The following is a 24779-nucleotide window of genomic DNA, read 5'->3' on the forward strand; positions in this document are numbered from 1 at the left end:
CCTGGGCACTGAGGATAGCTCCATGGCCTCCACCTCAGGCACTAAGAGCTTGGTTGTTCACCAAGCAACACCCCAGATAGGCAGAGCATTGCCCCTAGTGGGCTTGCAGGTGGATCCTGGTCGGAGTGCATGCAGGAGTCTGTCTCTCTGCTTCCCCTTTTCTTACTGAATGAATTAAAAAAGAAATACTCTAAAGAGTTTAGTTTCAGAGAAAGGGGTTGTAACTTAATATAATTAATATTTATAAAATTTCTTTGGTCAGTCTGTGAACCATTTTTAGGAGGTGATGAATGGGGACTAAATAATATCATAGGAGCTTTTAGATTATTCTGGAGAAGAGCTGATGTTATATTGAGTAAGAAATGGTATTCTTAATTGAGAGAAGATATATGAATAAAGGGCATTTCCTGGGACTTGCCTCAACTTAAAAATACTATTTAACTCACATTTCTTAGAAAAACAAGCAAGAAAAAAAACACACCAGACAACGAAAAACTGAAGCTGACAGCCAGAATTTGTCTTATCTCTATCTTATTCCAAATTCATCCCAAATATGAGGTTGTTCATGGTTTTCATCCTCTTTTCTTTCTTCTCTTTTAGACTTTTTCACTTTAAAATAGTTACAATTATGATGATACATTTTTCTTTGAGTGCTAGTTTTTCTCTATCACATAAGTTTAGCTATATAGTATTTTACTTATCTATCAACTCTACATTTTCTTATTTCCAGTATGATTTGTTAAATATATTTTTACATTGTGATTATGTAAAAATGTTAAATTAGTATATCTTTCTAGTAGTGGATCCATTTGTACCTCTAGTAATGATTTCATCATAAAATATATTTTGTTTAATATAAACATAGGGGCATCAGCTTTCTTTTGGTAATTATTTTCATAGTGTTTCCTTACACTTCTTTTCTTCTTCTTATGTTTTAAATGTGTTTCATATACTCAACACATAGTTGAATATTTTGTTAACCAACTTCAAAAATACTTCTCTTAATTCAAATTATTAAGTACATATGTCAGTCTATTTAATATAATTGTTATAGTTGATTATCTGGCTACCATTTTATATGGCTAGTCACAGTACTATAAATCCTTATGTATGCTTTCTTGTATACATTTTGATTTATTCAGATATTTTTCATGCCACTTACTTTTCCTCTATAGTTTAGATGTTGAACACTCAAATTCTGTTCTTCCAGTGGGTACTGACAAATTTACGCAATCTATATTTATCTTAAAAAAGCCCAAAATTAATCAGTAATTATTATCTCCTTTTAGACATTACCTCAAACAACCTCCATTTCTGAAATATAAACTATTGTAACATATTTTGTGTTTCTTTTATTCCAAGGTGTTTTTTTATTCAGATAATACAGGTTTTAATTTAACTATATTTGCATTTTTCTAGGATTACTCTTTTATGTACTTTTAAACAATTTTCATTGTCCTGAAATTAATTCTAAAAAATTTACCAGTGATACTGAAGCCAGTATCTGAAGAACAAATAGTTTAATACATCTATAGAACATATTGTTAATAAATTCAATTTTTGAAACCTTTGTGATTTATAGAAATTTACAAAGATAATAGAGAGTTCCTGTACTCTGCAGCCAGTTTCCTCTATTAGTAACGTCTTAAATTGGTCCTGTATGTTTGTTACCGTTGATGAAAAAATATTCATACATTATTACTAACTAAAGTTCATACTTTCCCCAAATTTACTCAGTTTTTACCTAATGTCCTTTTCCTATATCACATTACATTTGATATGTATGTCTGCTGACTATAATAGTTTCTCAGGCTTGTCTTAAAAAAATCAGGGATCTTTGGAGACAGGGCTTATTCTAAGATTGGGGCAAGAAATATACAAGATGACTGAACATCTTACTTTGCCAGATAGTAAGAAAGTGCTCAAAAACAAACAATTCACAGTGACCAAAACATACAAAAGGGTAACAGGAAGCAAGTGAAAGATCTTCTAATTGCCAAAAGTGTAACAATTTGTTTTTGTTTGTTTGTTTGTTTTGTTTTGTGGGGTTTTTTTTTGTATTTTTCCGAAGCTAGAAATGGGGAGAGACAGCCAGACAGACTCCCGCATGCGCCCGACCAGGATCCACCTGGCACGCCCACCAGGGGGTGACGCTCTGCCCACTAGGGAGTGATGCTCTGCCCCTCCGGGGCGTCGCTCTGCCACGACCAGAGCCACTCTAGCGCCTGGGGCAGAGGCCAAGGAGCCATCCCCAGTGCCTGGACCATCTTTGCTCCAATGGAGCCTTGGCTGCAGGAGGGGAAGAGAGAGACAGAGAGGAAGGAGAGGGGGAGGGGTGGAGAAGCAGATGGGTGCTTCTCCTGTTTGCCCTGGCCGGGAATGGAACCTGGGACTTCTGCACGCCAGGCCGACGCTCTCTCAATGAGCCAACCGGCCAGGGAAAAGTGTAAAAATTTGAACAAGAAAATAAATAAAGTAACATTGAATTATAATCCAAAGCATAAACTAGATATTCATATGTCCATCCTGATATAAATAAGTGTTGGATACATAAATAAATGAGGGAGAAGAGACACAGCTGTTGTACAGAATAATTATAATCATTTATGTAGATCAGTGGTAGTCAACCTGGTCCCTATGCCCACTAGTGGGCATTCCAGCTTTCATGGTGGGTGGTAGTGGAGCAACCAAAATATAAATAAAAAGATAGATTTAACTATAGTAAGTTGTTTTATAAAGATTTATTCTGCCAAACAGTGAAAATCTGACATAAAGTACTTGGTAAGTAATTATAATTATATGCTTTAACTTGCTGAAACTCTGCTTTATAAATTTTATAAAGTAAAGTTACTTCCCTACTTTATAAATCACCATTACTGTGGAACCAGTGGGTGGTTAGAAAATTTTACTACTAACAGAGATACAAAAGTGGGAGGTAGGTATAAAAAGGTTGACTACCCCTGATGTAGATACTCCAACTCTAAGAACGTAAAGTTTAACTGAACTATCTACTCCTGAAGTGTGAGCTGAACTTAGTGATGTCCTGCTAAGGTGGAAAGTGAGAATAAAAGGTAACTTTAGGCCCTGGCTGGTTAGCTCAGCAGTAGAGAGTTGGCCGGGCTGTGGAAGTCCCGATTCAATTCCCAGCCAGGGTATACAGGTGAAGCGCCCATCTGCTTCTCCACCTTTCACCCTCACCTTTCTCTCTATCTCTCTTTTTCCCTCCCACAGCCAAGGCTCCATTGGAGCAAAGTTGGCCCGGGCGCTGAGGATGGCTCCATGGCCTCGGTCTCAGGTGCTAGAATGGCTCTGGTTGCAGCAGAACAACACCCCAGATGGGCGGAGCATCGCATCCTGGTGGGCATACTGGGTGGATCCTGGTCAGGTGCATGTGGGAGTCTGTCTGTCTGCCTCCTCCCACTTCTCACTTCAGAAAAATACAAAAAAAAGAGATAACTTTATAGTGTAAAAGTCTAACAAATATGATTTCAGCCAGATGCAGAAGATTAACATCAGTAGTGATGTTATGTACATAGTCAATAATCACAATATAATATAATGTGAATGACACATTGCCTCTGTGGTCTTTCTTCAAGAAATACACAGACCCATGTGATCATGAGAAAAACATTAGAAAAATCCCAAGTGAGTAAAAGTCTACAAGATTAATTGTCCTTACAACCATCAATATCTTCAAAAACAAGGCAAATCTTTCAAACTGTCACAGCCAAGAAAGCCTAAAGAGGTCTAACATATAAATAAAATTTTGTATTCTGGGTGGGATCTTCAGACAGGAAAAGAATATTAGAGGAATGACTGAGGAAGTCTGAATAATAAACTTTAGTCAATAATAATTTATCAATATTAGTTAATTATAACAAATGTACCATACTAATGGAAAATGTCAATATGGGAAATAGGGTGCATGCATATAAGATACTCTCTGCACTATATTCACAACTCTATTTTTAGCCATGGTACTCAAAATTTGTCAAGGTGAGATAAACAAATAGAGTCAGTCATTCTGGAAAGAAATTTAGCAATATATTTCTGGAGCCTGAAAATTACTTTTGCTCTTTGAAATAGTTATTTCACTTTTCAGAATCAGAATCAGCTAATTCCATCAACAATCAGAAATGACGATATATATTTATAAGCAAAAAATGTTAACATTAACAAAATGTTTAAATAAATTATGTATGTATACAAAATGTTTTTTAAGTAATGGTAATTAATAATAGACTTAATTACATACCATTAGGCAAAGTAAACAGGGTCCCTAATTGCATTTACATTATATATTAAGTATGCAAAATGTATTTAAAATACATTTATATATAGTATGCTAAAGTATATAATATGCTGTAATGTTAACTGAACGTCCCTTCAAATGGAGGGATTATGGAGAGGTACCTAGAGTGACCTTCCTATAAACTACCAGGGTAGATTTCTTTCTCCTACTCAGGCAAAAACAATGAAGGCACTGGTTTTAGGAAAGTTATCCTCAAAATTCACCAACCTTGACGTGCTTTAATCTGAAAAGCATCTCTACAACTTGTCTCTGTCTATATCCCATTGAGCCGTGGTGATAGCCGATGCCTCGCTTTAACAGACCGTACAGTTTGTAGCCTTGTCTTGTTCCTCTCAGTCTACGTAAGATCTTGGTTAAAGTCTGAAATACCCCAAAGAGTTTTCAGTATCAAATTAAAGCATTTATCCTTCAATTTAACAATGATGTCATGAAATAAAAGATTGTTTAGAAATCAACACAGAGTTGGACAAACTTTTAAAAATAATTTTGCTTTAGGCCCGAACCCAAAGGCTATTTAAACTACAAAATACCCATGATATGGTATTTTAGTAGAATGGTTTTATAGTAACCAGCATTCAAAGCTTGATATCTGTCCGAGCAAAGGCAGCCTATCCTTATATGTGGTGATCCTTTCTTCATCCACTTCTTCATCAGAAACATACACCCCCCCATCTTCTTCCCCATACCCACCGAGAGGTTGATGCCTAGCCTTGGTCCCAAAGCATTTACTCACTGGATATAGCTCTGGACTGAACTGTGGGCTGTAGCTCACCCTGGGGCAATGAGGAATCATGGGAGGGAAAGGATAACAGGCAGGTGAGGGACCAGAGTGCTCTGAGGCCACTACCAGAACCCATTCCTGCATATTCTCAGCTTAGTTCCTACCATCTCAATTAGGTTTTTATTTTTGCTGTTTATTCATATCTAACTTACTGGGTTACATTTTCATTATCACCTCTAGTCATGTCTGACCAGAGTTGGTTATTCTCTCTCTCACTCTTTCTTTCTTGGTGTTTTTCTGTCGATCTTTTCTGTATGTTCTCTTTGTGTCTGTCATTTCCTCTCTCTCTCTTCTCTCCCCAAAACCTTTTCTTTCTCTCCCTCTGCCTATCCCCTTTTCTCCTCTCTCTCTCTCTCACTCCATCTATCCACTTCTGTACATTTCCTTATTTCCGTCAGTCACTGTTATTGTTTCTCTCTTTTTATGCTTATTCCTTTTTCTGTCTCTCATTCTGCCTCTCTTTCCTTCCCTCTCCCATAACTAAAGGAAAGAGAAAAAGCGTAAACAAGTAATAACCGCATTTCTCTGACTACCACTTGAACCAACAAACATTTTATGAGCACCCATTGTTTAAGGTGTCTATCTACATTCTAGATTAAGTTTCTGAATGAGCTGGGCATAAAGGAGAAGTATAAGACCATTATAACTCCACAGTTTCTGGTATAAAGAACTAAGTACAAGGTGGATAAAAAACAGACAAGGAAAAATTTTCAGAAGACAGACAAATAGAATCTTGAGGCTCTTTTAGCAAGTTGTTGCTTAAGCCTATATAGCTCAGAAAAAAAAGATTTTAAATTTAATTTTTTTATGTATCTGTCTACAGAAAGGAATAGTTACAATTAACTTGAATTAATACAATTTCATAGATTTCGCACAAATCTCTAACTCGTGTTCCTCCAAAACTTCTGTCAGAGTCTTAATCCCAGTATCGGAAGATGTGACTGCACATGGAGATATGATGTTTACAAAGTAATTTAGTTAAAATGAGGAGGTCACTAAGGTGGACTCTCCTCCAATACACCTAGTGTCATTTCAAGAAGAGGAAATCTGAACACAGACACGTAAAGGAGGAGATGACAGGAAGATACAGAGACAAGATGGCCATGTGTAAGCCGAGGAGAGAGGCCTGGAGCAGCTCCTTCTCTCACAGCCCTCAGAAGGAACACACACTGCCAGCACCTCGATCTCAGACCTCTACCCTCCAGGTCTGGGAGAAAATACCTCTCTGATGTCTCAGTCTCTCACCCCAGGGTACTTTGTTACAGCAGCCCCACCGAGTCAATACACCCCAGAATGTGCACTTGTTTCTTTCCTCTTACCTGATTATCCACAGGGGAATGGTCAGTGTAAGTGCAGTCTGGAGAAACTTCATAATGCTTCTTAAGGATTTTCTTTATTTCCTTTATTTCAGCTGCCATTAAAATCATATTTTGAATTCTAGCATTTGATCCTGATTTTAAAAACCTGCAATATAAAAAATTCAGAAAATCAGTAAATATATTGATTATAACATATTCTTTTATTTTTTTTTAAGTTTGAGGTTATATCTATAAATGCCAGGTGAAAAGAATTCTAGGTAATTAAAACCCCAAACACAATCTCCCTATTAAAGAGTACTCATTAGGCCTCAATTGTCTCTTTATCAGCTTATCATTTAAGTATATTTTAAATGTATGCATTAATATGCATTTAATACACACACATACACACACACACATACAACCCTATGTCATCTCTTCCATCTCTAAAACCAACCAAATTTTAATTTACTTTCTATATCCAGTGGAATGATATTTTTGACATTAAGTTTAGGAAAAAATTCAATTTTCCTAATAATTGCATACAAATGCAAAATATTTATATATATATTTTAAAAAGTATAGAAAATTTTTATCTGCCAGACTCTCTTCTAACATATAGTGTACGTGATTTTCTGTATGTGCCACAAATGGCCTTGAGCTATGTTGGGGTACTTTTCAGTAAGTCATTGTTTGGGTGGAATGGCACACAGAGGAGGGCTGGCCAGCCTGCTGGGCCATTAGAGTAGAACTGTATCAGCCATGCTAGCTGCAAGTTTATTCTTTCTTTCAAGACTCAAACCTATTCTTATGACTACCTCCATCTCAGAAACATACCATAAACAGTCAGAGAAGAATAAGTTATTGCATTATGGTTATCATTTCTCTCATGTGTAGGTAAGAACAAATGCTAGAAAAGAATCCTGAGTGACGGTGAGAATTGTATAACTATTACCAACCAAAGTTATGTAACAAAAAACCACGCATCATGTTTTGCAGGTTAATGTGTACATTAAAATGAAACAAAAATAGAGGTATCTGTTTACATATTTGTATATGTTATGTTAAGACATATTTTCTATTTTATATTAGGTGACAAATGTGTTAGAGAACTTGTTCTGACTAATTAGCCATATGATATTTTAATGACTATCTTTTAAAAGTGCATTTAAAAAATTATACAATTTATTTTTAGCTAGTTTGAAAACTTAAAATTTCTAAAAAGCAAATCTAAAACTTGCACTTCTAAAAAAATGGAAAGACACTAATATACTGAAGATAATTATTGTAAATTGTTGTATAATTATCAAAATACTCAAAAAATCCCCCAAAAGTGGATGTCCCCCCAAAAGAGAAGTACTATACAAATAAATTAATTTGATGTGTCAGAAAAAGAGAAAAAAATACATATCACATTATAAAGACAAGTTTGAATTATGAAAACAGTTGAACGCTCATACATTTTATTAAACATTTAATATTCCACAACACAAGTAAAAATACTCACGCAGCACAGTTTCTTTTTTGAGATCGCATTGCTTTCCACAGTTTCTTGTGCAAGATATTCTTCTCTCTTTCAAAATTTGGATCATTATGAGTTTTTTGTTTGCTGATCAAATTCATAAAAACTCTTGAGGCTGATCGTTCTACTGAATGAATGTTATACCTAAATTAAAAATATATCAGAATTTTTAATACTTGCATGTTCATATCAATCATCTCTTGTCTATCTTATGAGATATATATGACAAATATATATATATATATGAGAGAGATAGAATGGTAGATTATATATAATCATGTAAGTTTATTCATAAACTACCTTTTAATTGTTTGTGTGCTTTGGAGATCTTGTTCGTTTCAATGAAATGGAAGAAATTAGATCTATGTTTCCTCCCTTGTTCTCCTTGTCTAGAATATCTAAACTTTGAGACTCAATCCCTTTGTAAAAGTGTCTTTAACCACCCTCACTCATCGTTTTCTCTTTCCACTAAACTCTAAAGCACTTAATGTCTTTGTCATACATTTATTTAAAATGTATATTATGTTATACCTTTGAGGGCCAGACTATGTTTTACAACTAATATCAATAATTTACTGTTTACTATCCTATGTTCACAGAGGTGACAAATATTTCCTCATATCTACTATCAAAAATACACCCCAAAACACAGAATGCCTTAAATACTAAAATGTTAGGTAATTGGTTATATATACTGACTGGCTAGTCTATTGAATATAGCTGTTTCAAGGTGATATACATCCAATCTTCCAACGATACAAATTCCTTAAGGGCAGTCATGTCACAGATTGTTTCTACATCCCTGAGTCCTGGGTCCAGGACCACGGAGCAAGGTGAAATGAACTGAATGCTATCCCATTTCATCCATATAGATTGATTAAATATTTCCCAAAGGCAAGTCATTACTTTAAGTATAATTAAAACATGACTGTTAATTATCTGATGTTGCCACTAAGCCCCAGATAACTTTTCTTTTAATACTATAAAGGAAAAAATAGAAAAACGGAAACTAGCAGACTGAATAGCTTTGTTTTTCAGTGAAGAATTTAGATGTAACAACTTCTGCAAACAGCCTATACCACAAATATGATACTTAGAACAAGGTCATATTGTGTGTATGTGCTATGCATGTGTGTGTTAATGTTCATGCTCTCTTTTGGCAAAGGCAGATTATATTTTATTCTTTTTTCTTTTTCTTACTTTGGTGATACATAGAAATTTTCTAATAACTGATAGGCCTGAGAATTCTACTTTACTAAAGTATACAATTAGATTTGTAAGTATAATTTGATAAGAGGTATTTCTTCCTCTCATCTTATATGCAGCTTGGTATTATAAGTATGACTTCAACATAAATAGAGTTACAATTTCTCAATATTCTACCAATATGAATCAGAGGTTATATACATCTATCCTCAATTATCATTTTCAATTCTTCAAATTTATACAATATTCAGTGTAATGTGAAGTAAGTGTTACTTACGAAAAAAATATTGCAGGCAGTCTATTCATTTCTTTAAGTTTTTCCACAAAACCAGGAAACATTCTTTGCCTTCTAATCTCTGCACTGTCAAAAGTTTGAGGCTTAAGATAGTTCAGTAACTGATTCATCTGAATAAAATTATCATAAATAAAAGACAAATCATAAAATTTTGGTGAATGTGAGGAAAAGATAAAATCAGCTGGCATTTGAGACTGAAAATCAAATTGGTAAGGCTTACTGCATTTTCATGGAGTAAGCTGGAAATGATATTGAAATCATGCGTACTTTTAAGTAAAACTCAAATCTGAAAAAACTTAAATGATATATTGCTACAATATTGCAATCATGGCTACGTAATATCATGGCATTGTGTTTACAAAAGGGGACAGAGATTTGTCACATATTGATGCTGGTTTTTAAAAGAGTGAACACAGGGTATGGTAAGTGGGACTTTAACATAGAGTCAAAATTGCTCAAAATTCTACAAATACAAAACAGATCTGTTATGTCTGTCCAAATTCATTATCAAATTAATATGAGTAGTGAAGGGGTTGAGGAAGATAAAAACAACAGGTGCAAACCGTGGTTGTCCTGGAAACACTAAGAAATGTGAACAAATACAATTATGTAAAAGAATTCAGCTAACTTCCCAAGTGTTTAGGAACCCAGTCATAAAAGATGCAGCAAATCAACTGTTAAACCAGATAACCTATAAATGTTGGGATTGAGCATTGTGTAGTTTAAAATAATCTTTTGTAGAGAGAAACAGAAAATCCAGCTGAGAACAATAGCCACTAGGTGAGGGGAGAATTCCAGAGAGGGGAGTGCTACAAAAGAAAACTCCTACAGTCTGAATAAACTAAGCCTAAATTCATCTATTGACCCACACATGGACAAGGCATGCTTCAAAGAGTCAGCTAAGGATGAAAGAATGGAGACTTTAGTTATCACTCAGAAAACAGGTTTTGTAATTTGAGTTTCAGTTATAATGCCTCCTAAAATAAAATTTTAAGAAGTACTCTTCAGAAGACTCTAACAGAATACAGAAATTTCACAATATAATATTCACAGTCTAAAAATAACAAAAAAAAAGAAAGAAAGAAAATATCCCAAAATAATAGCATATAAGGAACAAGAGAAATATGACCCCTTCTAATGAGGAAATAAGATGATCCCAGATAAACACAGGACATTATAAACAAGTTGAAATTAGCTGATAAGGGCTTGGAAGCAGAATAATAACCCCAGAATAAGAAGTTCTGAAAAATAGACATTAATAGATTCGATGCCAACAGAGTCAAAAGAGGAAGATACATGGATAAAAATGAACTAGAGAAGTAGGACAAATAAAAATAAAATAAAATAAAATTTTGAACCCTGAGACCAGCAATAAAACTTCCTGCTGAATATAATAGTGAACTAGACTTTCTGATTTAAAAAGCCTTTCATGAACTTCAAAAAAACAAAAAAAAATGTTATAGATGCCAACACAGGAAAAAGACTGTTACTGATTCTAAGACTAAAGTATATCAACTAGGACATGCTAAATATCTGCTGAGAGGTATCTTAATTCATAAATAGAAAATGTGTTGACATCCCCATTAATGTAAAATTGTAACATTAATTAAAGCCAAATCAAGCCACAAAGAAATGATATAACTAAAAAAGCAAAACAATTAGAAGTTTATCTAGTAAAATAATTCAAATAAGCTAGTATTTATAATTAGCCTTCTAATTACAAATAATAAATATTGAATAAAAATAATATAGCAAGAAGAAAAGCTGGCCACATAAATACTAACTAAAAGTAGAATTTAGTTTATTGTACCAGAGGATGCCTGGTAAAAAATAAAATAGCAGTGGATAAAGCATCGGCCTGGAATGATGAGATCACCGGTTCAAAACCCTAGGCTTGCCTGTTCAAGGCCCGTATGGGAGTTGATGCTTCCTGTTCCTCCCCCCTTCTCTCTTCTCCCTCTGTCTCTCTCTAAAATGAATAAAGACTTTTTAAAAAATTAAAAAATTTAAATTTTTTTTAAATAAATAAATTGAGAAAATTTTATTCATTTACTCATTCAACTGATTTTCTATATATACCCTTCTAATCTACAAATAATATATATTTTTGAGGGACAGACAGAGAGAGAGAGAAAGAAAGAGAGAGAGAAGTATTGGCTCACTGTTTCACTTAGTTGTACCACTGACTGGCTCTCATGTGTCCTTACTGGAGCTCGAACTGGCAACCTCAAGGGTCAAGCTAGCACCCTTGGGATTGAGTCAGGGCTACAAATAATATTTTAAACAAAATATCAAAAATAAATATTTAAGAAAAATAAATGTTTAAAACTAAAGTTTAGCTCAAAAGAATGTAAAATTTCCAACAAAAATTATTAAACAGGATACAATAGCTGAGAAGAGGGTTGTCATGTTTTGAATGGCACAGCTTATTGCCACAGGGCATGTCATTGGCTCTAAGAGACAGAAATACATGACTTGTGCCTACTGGCAAGCATATTGGATGGAACTAATTAGAACTGAGAGATTTGCCACTTCCTAAAATATATTAAGTCAAGATGGCTAAGTAAAATTAAGTTTGACCTTGGCTGCTATTTAGTATATATCCCAGTGTCGTAAAAGCCAGATAATAGCAATGTTAAACCAAAGATCCTCAACCCTGTCTGCACATTAAAATTTCATAGAATATTCTTTTTAAATTTCAATGCCCCAAACCCACACAATGTCAACCCAATCGGAATTTTTGATTAGCTGCATTTTAAAAATAAGCAGCCAGTGTTGAAAATTTCTATTTAATATAATAGCAATTCTTGATATTAGATGGTTTTCAGACTTGCAAATCAGGTAGTCTGTCCAAGTCAGTGTGCAATTAAAATAAAAAATAACAAACAAACACACAAAAATGGGTTCCTTTCCACATGTAAAGAAAATACAGAAAATAAGGATAAACTTAAATTCTGCTCTCATTACCTGAACCATGCTGATCAAGAAGTGATCACATATTAACCATGACTTTGGGTCCCAAGCATTCGAGATTGTTTGAAATTACATTTCAGTATATGTAAATAAGCTGGACCATATTCCTTTCCTTCTAACGATTTGGTTAGTCAGCCCTGGGTAACTATGGACATATGCCACTGGTTGTTCCATTGAGATATTATAGCATCCATTTTCAGAAAGAAAAGTATCATCAGGATTTTATCATCATAGAAAGTAAAGTCAAAGAATAAAACAGTAAGATAAATTAAATAATACTTATAATTTCTTTTATTTGTCTAGTTTGTTGGCAACAGAAAGAAAATGAGTGTTCACCTCTTCAAAAAAGTAAGTAAACAAAAGGGCTTCCTTAGGGAAATACTAGAGAAGAAAATCAGGGAAATGACCCAGTAGTATCAGAAATCAGAGAAATCCTGTCTTCTATGAAAAGCAAGACCCCAACTGGAGACACTGAAAAGACATGGTATGTGTGGGTTGTCCAAGCTGGAGGTCACATAATGATTCTTTTCATTTTTTTTTTATACTTAGCTAACTAAATTTAAGCTAGAATAACAAAGCATGGCAAAGGGGTATTCATCTTCCAGTCCTCAAGAGCTATGTGGATGATTCTCCTGAACCTAAGAAAAGTTAGATCCATTTCATATTAATCTCAAATTTAAAGAAATCCTAAATGATTTTAACTACCTTGCTTGGGTTCTGCTGAATCCAATGAATCATTTCCTTTTTCAGTTCCTCTTCATATTTCTTGGCATCTACCCTCATAATGACTATTTTATTTTTGAAACAGCTGAATTCTTCAGGCTCTAATTCCTTGAAAATGAAGAACCACAAATACCAAGAAAATTACAGTCATCATTCTTTCTAAAGTTTTGCGTATACACCATAGTGAAGGAGCTCTCTCAAGCAGTCAATACTCATTCATATTCACTTATGGAGTTAATGGCATGTCTGCTGATGGTTCTATTCTCTGTGTAATGGTTGTTTAATATTTTGTTTTCATAAGAACATACCAACACATAATATTTTTTTTTATTTTTGTATTTTTCTGAAGCTGGAAACAGGAAGAGACAGTCAGACAGACTACCGCATGCACCCGACCGGGATCCACCCGGCACACCCACCAGGGGCAACGCTCTGCCTACCAGGGGGCGATGCTCTGCCCCTCCCGGGCGTCGCTCTGCCGCGACCAGAGCCACTCTAGCGCCTGGGGCAGAGGCCAAGGAGCCATCCCCAGTGCCCGGGCCATCTTTGCTCCAATGGAGCCTTGGCTGCGGGAGGGGAAGAGAGAGATAGAGAGGAAGGAGGGGGGGGGGTGTGGAGAAGCAAATGTGCGCTTCTCATATGTGCCCTGGCCGGGAATCGAACCGGGGTCCCCCGCACATAATTTTTTTAATACAGCGGTTATTTTAGAGGTAAAAGAAATGAAAAAATTTTAAATTTTGATTTTAAGAATACATAATTATTTTTATCATGGCAAGGCACTATTCTAAGCATTTCCCAAATAACAATTCAGTTAATCTTCACAATAGCTCAACAAAGTAGATATATATTTTTTTTGGTAAGGAATAATATGAATAATAGAGAAAATTTAACTAACTTACCCAATTCTGGAACACTGTGGCTCTGGAGTTTAAATTCTTAACAATGAAATATGCTGCCTTACCATATGACCCAGCAATCCCTCTGCTGGGTATCAATCCCCAAAACTTGAAAACATGGGTACATAAAGACACATGCACCCTCATGTTCTTTGCAGCATTGTTCACAGTGGCCAAGACATGGAAACAACCAAAATGCCCTTCAATAGAGGGTTGGATAAAGAAGATGTGGTACATATATACAATGGAATACTACTCAGCCATAAGAAATGATGACATTGGATCATTTACGACAACAGGGGTGGACCTTGATAACATTATCCTGAGTGAAATAAGAAAATAAGAGAAAGCTAAGAACTAACTGTATGATTCCATACATAGGTGGGAAACAAAATTGAGACTCATGGACATAGACAGGGGTACAGTGGTTACCAGGGGAAAAGAGGGGTGGAGAAGAAGAGGGATGGGTGAAGAGGAGGGGCTTAAAGAGAAACAAAATATAGGATGACAGAAGATGATTTGACTTTGGGTGATGGGTATACAACATAATCGACTGTTCAAATGATGCAGACATGTTTTCTCTAAATCTATGTACTCTGATTGACCAATGTCACCCTGTTAAATTTAACTGTCTAAATAAAAAAATTTAAAAAAAAGAAATATGCTGCCTTTATTGATATCAGAATAAATACCATTCGTGACATTGCTCCTTATTGATGGACTGCCATAGCCAAAGAACTAGAGATAACAGCAATAACATGCATATATATTCACACACCTTCTTTCTTGTCCATTCTGGCCAAATGTGTACCATCGCATCATAAAGCAGTATGCTCTCCCTTGGAGAAAATCCAAGGTCGAAAGGGATTCCATATTTTTCTATCTAAAAACCATATAATACAAAACTGTTAATTTTATGTCCCATACAGAGATTTTTAACAACCTGGATACATGCTCATTTTCCAAAATGGTTTATACTTACATGATTGACTGTAAGTGCTGCACATGGGTGATAGTGTTCAATGATAAACTCATTATCCTTTAGGGAACACACGTACTTTTCTAGATCATTGTATCGCTCTTTGTACCATACTGTAAGTATAGGATTGAAACAATCATTAAGCTCTGTTTGCTTTCAAAACAATGACCTAATTATGATTTTACAATTATAAGCAGGCCTAGGAAGAGCTATGCATGAGCCCATTACCAATAGAACATTAGAAGCAGTGCTGTGCACTGGGAAGACATTGAAAGAGGATTCCATGTGTCTACACTGCATATCTGTGCTTTGCTTTTCTTCCTGGTTTTAATCTTCAATTGTGTTAAATCATCGCTTTTCAGTTCCTGATATTTTATTATTATTTTCTAATTTATTTCTCTATGTACTCTTGTAAAACATGCCTTTGTGTAATGGAGCATGGGATAAATATATATACAGTCATACAATTAATTAAGAACATTAGGTATCATTGTTCCTATTATTATTATATTATCATTCCACCATTAAAAAATAATGTTGCCAGGTTAAAGAAAGATAATATGTCTTATTTTGTTGTGGTTCATTTTCTTTAATTAAAGTAGCAGATATTACAGTTTTATTTTTATTTTTTAAAATATTTTTTTAATTTATTTTAGAAAGGTGAGAGAGAGAAGGAAGGAAGGAGCAGGAAGCATCAACTCCCATATGTGCTTTGACCAGGCAAGCCTGTGGTTTTGAACTGGCGACCTCAGAGTTTCAGGTCAACACTTTATTCACTACACCACCACAAGTAAGGCCAGAAGCTGATATTCTAAATATCTCTATTAATATTATACTTGGCTTATTTTTTTTCTTAGTGTTTACCACTTCCTAACATGCTATGTATTTTATTTTTATTTTATTGTCTATTCATTTTGTTTAAGCTTTATGTCCACATTAAAATTTAAGCTTCAGAAAAGCAAAGAGTTTGGTTCAATAATGGGTTCTGGGAGATATCAGACATTTCAATACTTGTTAAGTTAAAGCATGAGGGATCTGCAGAGCTTTTGGCTGAAAAGTAGCCAGAAAAATATGACTTTATACTACTTCATAGAATACTCATGAAAACAGTCATAGCAACACTCATTAATTCAGTCGTAAAATATTTAGAGTATATATAAAAAAAGACACCATGACATGGACTAAAAACAAATTATACATACACACAAACACACACATATATTTACATACAATACATTATATATATTTTTATCTACTTACTTAAATATATACATACATAAATATATTTAAAATGTCTAGTGCTTTCCAAAAAAAAAAAAAGACAAATAAAAATAGTAACAATAGACAGTAGGAAATGTCATAACATAGGACATACTATGGGACTTGAAATAAAAGAATTAAGGTTCTATTTTAGCTGTGCCTCTAGACAATATCTCTTAAATAATGAAAAAACAGAATTTGGTCAAATGTATTGAATAGATGAAAGGTAATTCCAGAAAAGTAAGAATTAAAAAAGCAAATTTTAAGGAACAATGAATAATCCAAATGTCTAGAAAATTCATGAAAAGAAAGACTACCACAGTATGAAACAGGAAAGCACAGAATGAGACCACAAGTGAAACTGGATATTTGAAGTACTGATTTTTTAGCAAACCAAAATTGAACTGCCATTTAAAATGGTTTTGACTTTATTTTTTTTTTACAAAATAGGAAGTGAAACATTTGTCTATGCTATAATTCTATATTTAATAACACTGAATTATGCAGGAATTCACATTATTTCAAAATAGCTCAGCTTAACAAAAAGCTTGGTCTTCAAGTTTATTAGATCCACCATTTGTTAACTGTGTGCTATTCAGCATTGCAATCTCCTAGAGCTAATATTCTTACTTAATTTCCTCTGTATATTAAAACAAAATTGATTTCTTTTCAGAATTGTAGTAAGAATCAAATTGGTTTACATATATAAGAGCCCTAATATGTTACATGCATGTAGAGTGTAATCAATAATTCTGAGCTCCCCTTCTAAGATAAAATAGTCATACCCAGTCTAACTCTGTACGATGGCTTTTCTATTCTTTTTCTCTCTTGTTTCTTTGCAACTTTCAAGGCATTTTGCGATGGGCCAGAATTTTCCATTGTGCTTTCAACATTCTGCCAGTATCTTTTAATTGACACCAACCATCTAGTTATTAAAAGAAGAAAGTATTATCATCACAAAAAAACTGCATCATTTGCTTTCTGAGGAAAATCATTAAAAAATTGATCTAAGAGATTAAAAATCTCTCCAAACATTAACATATTAAAACTATATTTACATTCACAAGGTTTAATCAGTTGTTACTTTTATGCAATCACCGAGAATTGATACTTTAAGATTTCTTATGAAATTTATTGGCCCAATAGAACAGTTTTATTCATTTCTGCCATATGTGTTGACTCATTTTGAAAACATTTTTGGTGTTTTGATACAAAAGTAATGTGAATAATATATTGGAAGGATAGTTCTAAACTACCTTATGCTGTTCTCTAAAATTCTAAAGGTCAAGCTTTATACAGGAAAATTAAATCACTCTCACACAAATTTCTTGAGAACCAGAAATGTGAATGATATCTATTCAAAGGATGAGAGAAAATATTTTCTAGATAAGTATAAAAAATTTGAAGAAAACAAATCTCCATTGAAGAAGTACTTTTGTTTTAAAGATTAATTTAAATATCTATGACTGGATAGTTTTTTACTATCAATAATAGCACTAACAGCAATTACAATAAATGCAAAAGGCTTACTCGGTGAGATGTTCAGGATTACTGACAGTAGCAGAAAGTGCCAGAAAGGGACACCGAATCATAACAAGAAGATGCTCCCAAACTTCTGCTCCAATTTCTCCCCCAAGACAGTGGACCTGAAAATGTGGTTAAGTAGACTCAGTATAAAATTAGTTAGAATTTTAACCAAAATATTAATAGATTATTCTACCATAATTAATTATTTCCTTCTCTCTCCACATTCAGTAATGTCCATTCACCACTGACAAAGTTGGTCAAAGAATCCCAGTGAAGTTTGAGAAGAATTAAACTGGGTTTGAGAATAACATATTGAGAGATGACTTGCTCTATTATGAATGATGATGGATAAACTTTGAAAAAGATTATCACTTGCCATGGTAATAATACTCATAAGCCAGAACAAATTGAGCAAAAGAATACACTCTGTAATTCTTGTTTACTAATAAAATATTGGCTGGCCTGACCTGTGATGGCGCACTGGATAAAGCATCAACCCGGAACACTGAGATCACTGGGTTTGAGGCCTGAGGCTGCTAGCTCTGAGAGCAGGCTCATCCAGTGCTGAGTCTTTGGCTTATCATCCACATGATCCCAAAGCTCACCAGCTTGAGGCCAAAGGTCGCTGGCATGAAAAGTGCTAGGTTGTTGGCTTGAGCAAGGGTACACTGGCAGGGCCCCAGTCAAGGCACATATGAGAAGCTCAATGTACTAAAGTGAAAGCAACTAGGAGTTTATGCTTCTCATCCTCTCTCCTTCTTCCTGTCTCTCTCTTTCACTCTCACTCTCTCTCATAAAAAATTATCAGCTAGGCCTGACCTGTGGTGGCACAGTGGATAAAGCGTTGACCTGGAATGCTGAGGTCAACAATTTGAAACCCCGGGCTTGCCTGGTCAAGGCACATATAGGAGTTGATGCTTCTTGCAGCTCCCCTCCTTCTCTCTCTCTCTTTCTTTCTCTCCTAAAATTAATAAAGTCTTTTTAAAAATTATTGGCTAAATTATAGGAACTACCACAAACAAGCAGAATGAAGAAAAATCTCTATAAAAATAAAACATTTACTCATATGTCACTAGTCTTGTCATTGAAATGCAGATTAAAATGTTTATGAAACAATTACTTTGAAATACATAAACTTCTCCAGGCTTCAGTCTATAAATATACATAGAGCACTTTTTGTACTAATTAGAAATCTAGAGAAAGCTGAGTTTCCTGACTGTAAATGGGGGCAAGATATGTGCAAGGATTATTCACTCACTCACTAGTTTGCCACAATGATATGGGTAATTAATAATAACATATGAAAGACAGAACCACTTTAAAAGATTCGACTTTAAATAATTTGTGTAAATTTCTCAGCTAAAAATAAACTTTCATTTAATAAAATTAGATCCTTATCTATATTATGGCCTAAATTTCATAGAATATGAAAAACAGGAAAAAAACTCAGTTTCAAGTCTTGCTAATGCATTTCTGAATTTTATTAAAACCTTTATCCTTTATGAAGCATTTATCTACTATAAACAGGCACTGTGAAGAGGTAAAGAGAAGCTTTCAAAAGTACTTTAGTCAAAATAGAGAGAAAAATAAAAAATATAAATATATGCAAAAGACAGTGTAAATATATTGGTGAAAAGGTCATTTTAACAAAATGTGAATGTGTTTGAATTCCTAATAAATTGGAGATGAATGTTGAATTTATAATGATGAACTGAGACAATAAGAAGCACTTTTTTTATTATTTTAAATAAAGATACAAAAGATAAGAGTTAAAATAAACACTTTGCCATGTTTCCCTTCATTTTATGGTAGAAGACATTTAACCTTATCATTTTCATGCACAGATACCTCTGTGTGTCTGTGCTGCATGAAAGCACAGGAAACGGGAGCTGGCTGCCTGTGTTACCATTTTGACTATGCACTTAACATGGGGTGAACTGAGGAAAAATAATTTCTTTTTGCCTCAATTCAGTGCCCATAAAAATGATAACTACATTACTCGGTTTTTCTGAACAGTAAATGGCATAATAGCTGGGAATCATTTAGAATAAATATCCATAGTAAACATTAAAATAATGGTAGCTATTATGTATATAATAGCAATTTTATGTATAGCAATTTGTGTAATATAATTATTTAAACTTAAATCAATCTTTGCATTCTTTTTAAATCTGTTCTATTGTGAAATACAACATTCAACAATTGTATAAAAATAGACTTTCATATTAACAAAGTATTATTCAGGTTAACTAAGTAAAGCAAACATCATCATAAATCAAGACAAATATGTCCAGTTTCTCAGAAGTCCGTATTATAACAAGCTCCTTCAATAGTTACTATGCTGTTGTTGTTTTTTTAATTATGGAATGGTTTTATTGTACTTTTGTATATGTGTGTGTGTATTCACAAAGTAAGCTGATTTTGTGAGGTTTTGTCATTTGAATTATATGGCATGTCCCCTTTTGTGTCTAGCTTCCTTTGCTCAATATTATGATTGTTATATTCATTTCCATTGATCTATATATATAGACCATTTTTTGTTTACTATTTCCACTTGAATGGACACTTGAGTTGCTACTCTGAACATTTTGCACATTTCTCCGAGTCCACATATGTGAGAGTTTTTAAATTGTCTTATTCTTTAAGATCTTAAATCTTTTCTAGTCCTCGGGTGTACAACAAGAGTTGGAATTCCTTGTTGGTGGAACATTGTCATCCTCATTAGACTGTCAAAACAATTTCTCGAGTGGCACTGCTAGCAGTGGATGAGCCTTCCCGTTCTTCTGTTTTCTTAGCAACACTTGACACTGTCAGATCCTAACCATCACTATCTGGCTGGTATGTTTCATTATGATTTTAATTTAATTTTTTAGTTGAGTTCTCTTCAGGGGTATATTAGACATTGGAAAATCTCCTTGTGTGAGTGTTTTTCTTAACATTTTATGAGTTACAAAATCCTGCTGCTCAGTGGCTTGTAATTTAATTCTTTTATCATATATTTTGATGAATAAAAATTGTTGATTTTAATAGAGTTAAATTTGTTAATATATTCATAGTTTGTGGTTTCCAAATTTGTGTTTAAGCGGTCTTTCTCTACTCCTAAGTAATTAAGATATAAGAGGTCCTCAGGTTATAACAGTCTCAATATACGATGTTTTGAGTTTATGATGCTCACTACCATAAAAACTTTAAAAAACTGAGACACGAGTGTTTGACTTGCACTGTTAGCATTGTACTTACAGACTACGTGAGAGAACTCGTTTGGTTGCACACAGCAGAAGAATACGCAATGATGTGGCACATGAGGGAGTTGGAGCTCCCCTCCCCATGCTCACTTGTGCCATTTTGGACTGTCAAAAGCCAAAGAATTCCTTTAATATTCGGGTTATATCACTGTCGTAGGAACAGAACTGTGTCGTAACCCAAGGACCACCTGTACACTCTTCAGATAATATATATATTCTAAAGTATCATTAACTTGCCTTTCACATTTCTATGTATAAACCATTTGCAGTTGATTTTGTGTATGATGCGAGGAAGTGATCTAATATTTTTCTCTTTCATATGGATTTCCAATTTTCCCAATACTGTTCCCAGTGCCATTTTTATCTTCAACAAAATATCTATACATGGTTCTATTTCTGGGCTGTGTGACACATTTGTCTATTTGTTTATCTCTGTTTTAAATTAAAGACATCAATTCATTACCTAAGGTGTACAATAAATCCTGGTACATGACAGAGCAAGTTTGTTCATGCCGATCTTTTTCAAATGCATCTTTTTTGCATACTTTAATCTTTTTTAAATGTATCTTGGCTACTTTTTCCTTTTTGTATTTCCATATACATTTCAGAATCAGGTAATAAGTTTCCTTTCCCCAACACGCAAAAGTGTATATACACACACACGCATGCACGTACTCACACAAACACCACAAAAGGACAGAAAAAAATTGGTGAGTTTTTATTGTGATTGCACTAAATTTATAGGACAATATGGGGGCCTAATTGTACAAAATAACTTATTTGTGTCCAAAATTATCTGTCGTTATCATAATCAGTGCAGTTCTGATAGCAATTTTGAATTTTCCAATGCAAAAACATGGACTGTTCTCTTAGGTGTTTCTATTGACTTTATCTTTTAAAAAAGTCTTATTAAATACCACTCAGTAAAGTTTAAAGATTTCTTTATAAAAGTCCTGAATATCTTTTTAAAAATTTATTTCAAAGTACTTTGTATATTTTATGATATTATAAATGACACTAAAATGTTTGTTAACACAGTGCAACATACAAATGATGTATTGCTGAATTGTGCACCTGAGACCTATACAATTTTATTAACCAATGCCACCCCAATACATTCAATAAAACGTTTTTTAAAGTAAATAAAATGCTTGTTTACTTCATTTTCTCAATGTGTTGCTAATATAAAATTATTTTTAATTTGAAATTCAAAGGATAAAAAATACAAAGATATATTCTTGACATAAATGGAACTATGCTAAAAATACAAAGCAAAAAGATAGTGGAAAGAGACTTGACTTGGAATGGTAAACACACAATGCAATATATAGATATATTATAGAATTATACACCTGACACATATAATTTTATTAACTATTATCACACCAATACATTCAATAAAAGTTTTTAAAAGAGTTTTAAAATAAGGTATATTTGGAGGTTAAGAAATATACTTTTAATTAACCCATGGACCAAAAAGTTAATTATGATGGCAATTAAAAGATATTTTAAACTGAATCATAAAAAACGTAATGTTTCGGCCCTGGCCGGTTGGCTCAGCGGTAGAGCGTCGGCCTGGCGTGCGGGGGACCCGGGTTTGATTCCCGGCCAGGGCACATAGGAGAAGCACCCATTTGCTTCTCCACCCCCCCCCTCCTTCCTCTCTGTCTCTCTCTTCCCCTCCCGCAGCCAAGGCTCCATTGGAGCAAAGATGGCCCGGGCGCTGGGGATGGCTCCTCGGCCTCTGCCCCAGGCGCTAGAGTAGCTCTGGTCGCGGCAGAGCGACGCCCCAGAGGGGCAGAGCATCGCCCCCTGGTGGGAAGAGCGTTGCCCCTGGTGGGCGAGCCGGGTGAATCCCGGTCGGGCGTATGCGGGAGTCTGTCTGACTGTCTCTCCCCATTTCCAGCTTCAGAAAAATACAAAAAAAACCCCCAAAAAAACAAAACAAAAAAAACATAATGTTTCAAATGTTGCTAAAGTAATACTTTAAGATTAATGGTAAACCTTCAATACATTAATGTATTAGAAAAGAATACATATATGCATTAGAATATAACTCAAAATTTATGTTTAGATTATGTCATCCTCCTGTATTTGCAGCCTATTTTGTTTATTTTAGTATGTTTACTTGTTTATTTGTATTTTGTTTTTTGTTTTTAAGTGAGAGGAAGGCAGATAGGTGAGACAGACTCCGGCACGTGCCAGGATCTACCCGGCAACCCCCGTCGGAGCCAATACTCCAGTACCAAGTTATTTTTAGAACCTGAGACTGACACGCTCAGACTGACTGAGCCATTCTCGGTGCCTGGAGCCACGCTTGAATCAACTGAGCCACTGGCTATGGTAGGAGAAGAGGGAGAGAAGAGGGAAAGGGAGAGGAAGAGAAGCAAATGGTCACTTCTCCTTTGTGCCTTGACGAGGATCAAATACAGGAAGTCCATGTGCTGGGCCAATATCCAATGAGCAACCAGCCAGGGCTGTATTTTGCATTTTATTTCATCAAATGAATACTAGCTAACAGTATGAAGCATTTTTAAACTAGCAATAAAGTAACATGACTAATTTTAGCCATTAATGGAACTGGTATAAGTAACAGGCAAGTACCTATTAAAAGATAGTTGGTTCAGTGGTAAAGAAGTTCTTTAGCTAAGAGACAAAAAGAGTCTATTGCTAGTATCATTGATGTGTCCAGTGATTTCTGGGATACATTTTCTCTGCTACTATCACTCTTATTCTGGAATTTTTTTCATTTTTTCTTTTCAGCTCTTTTCAGATCTATCTTTTAATACCAGCACATTCATTCTATCCCTTCCATAAAGTGAATATTTTTAATAACTATCCATAAGATCACCATCTTTCCTAAAATACATAAGCTATATAATGTATGTACATAAAATTTTTCATGGAATAATGATAGTGAAAGGTAGCATACCTCATCAAATATGACATATCTCATCCTTTTCAACCACTTTTGATTACGAGGTGATAGCAAGAGTATTTCCAAGCACTGAGGCACTGTCACCAATATCTGTTAAAAAACATATGAAACCAATGACTTAATTTTTTTTTTAAATCTCAAGCTTTAACTTCTTAACATCGACAAAATATTTTAGATGACATAGTATATTCATATTGGCCTTTCTATTACAATAAAAATCTCATTTGTCAAAAATAAAATAAATTTGTATAACAAGTGTATGCCATAGTTGATACATTCAAAAAGTAAAGCTAGCTTATTAAGAAACATTCTCCCATGTAGTACATTGGGATATAAAATCGCCACAATTTGAAACCATCATTATTGAAGGAAGCTGCTTGCTCAAGTTGAAATTTCAGAAAAGAAAAGCATTTTATATACTTTGTGTGGAAAATATAATTTTTTGAATGCTAACCACATTATTAAATAAAAATAATACCAACAAAATGTTAAAATATAAATAAGTCTCTCAGGGTAATTGTGAACTTAATTCATCCTCGCGTTAAAACCGTGAGGTGTCTACTGAAGTAACTTAATATGCATTATTATTTATTATATGTTCATGTCTGTGACGTACCTGACAATTCAAGGTGTCATGACGGTAATCTCTTGTGAAAACTCCACATACCACTAATCCCTTTGGCAGCGCTTTGGTAAATAAACTGCAGACAGTTCCTACCACTTGGTTAACAAGAGCCTGAAATCATAAAAGACACAATCGGCTATTCAGTAACTATCAATAACACTGAAAAAATTAGTTCAGTAAGCAGGGAACAAACAAACTT

At 34.2% G+C, this 24779-nt stretch overlaps 1 protein-coding gene across 3 annotated transcripts in view; it reads right to left on the reverse strand.

Annotated features, from left to right (window-relative positions):
• Nucleotides 1-24779, reverse strand: part of LOC136407109 (probable ATP-dependent RNA helicase DDX60) — a 105020-nt gene that overhangs the window by 19039 nt on the left and 61202 nt on the right. For all 3 annotated transcript variants that reach the window (XM_066387739.1, XM_066387722.1, XM_066387731.1), the window contains 11 exons: nucleotides 24572-24691; nucleotides 23950-24045; nucleotides 17776-17891; nucleotides 17031-17170; nucleotides 14989-15098; nucleotides 14785-14889; nucleotides 13093-13218; nucleotides 9397-9524; nucleotides 7899-8057; nucleotides 6413-6557; nucleotides 4520-4672 (listed from right to left, as the gene is read on the reverse strand). In XM_066387739.1, coding sequence (XP_066243836.1) covers nucleotides 4520-4672; nucleotides 6413-6557; nucleotides 7899-8057; nucleotides 9397-9524; nucleotides 13093-13218; nucleotides 14785-14889; nucleotides 14989-15098; nucleotides 17031-17170; nucleotides 17776-17891; nucleotides 23950-24045; nucleotides 24572-24691 — 1398 coding nt within the window. The remainder of the gene's footprint in view (nucleotides 1-4519; nucleotides 4673-6412; nucleotides 6558-7898; nucleotides 8058-9396; nucleotides 9525-13092; nucleotides 13219-14784; nucleotides 14890-14988; nucleotides 15099-17030; nucleotides 17171-17775; nucleotides 17892-23949; nucleotides 24046-24571; nucleotides 24692-24779) is intronic.

The sequence above is a fragment of the Saccopteryx leptura genome, chromosome 1 (genome assembly GCF_036850995.1).
Source record: "Saccopteryx leptura isolate mSacLep1 chromosome 1, mSacLep1_pri_phased_curated, whole genome shotgun sequence".
Lineage (NCBI taxonomy): Eukaryota > Metazoa > Chordata > Mammalia > Chiroptera > Emballonuridae > Saccopteryx > Saccopteryx leptura.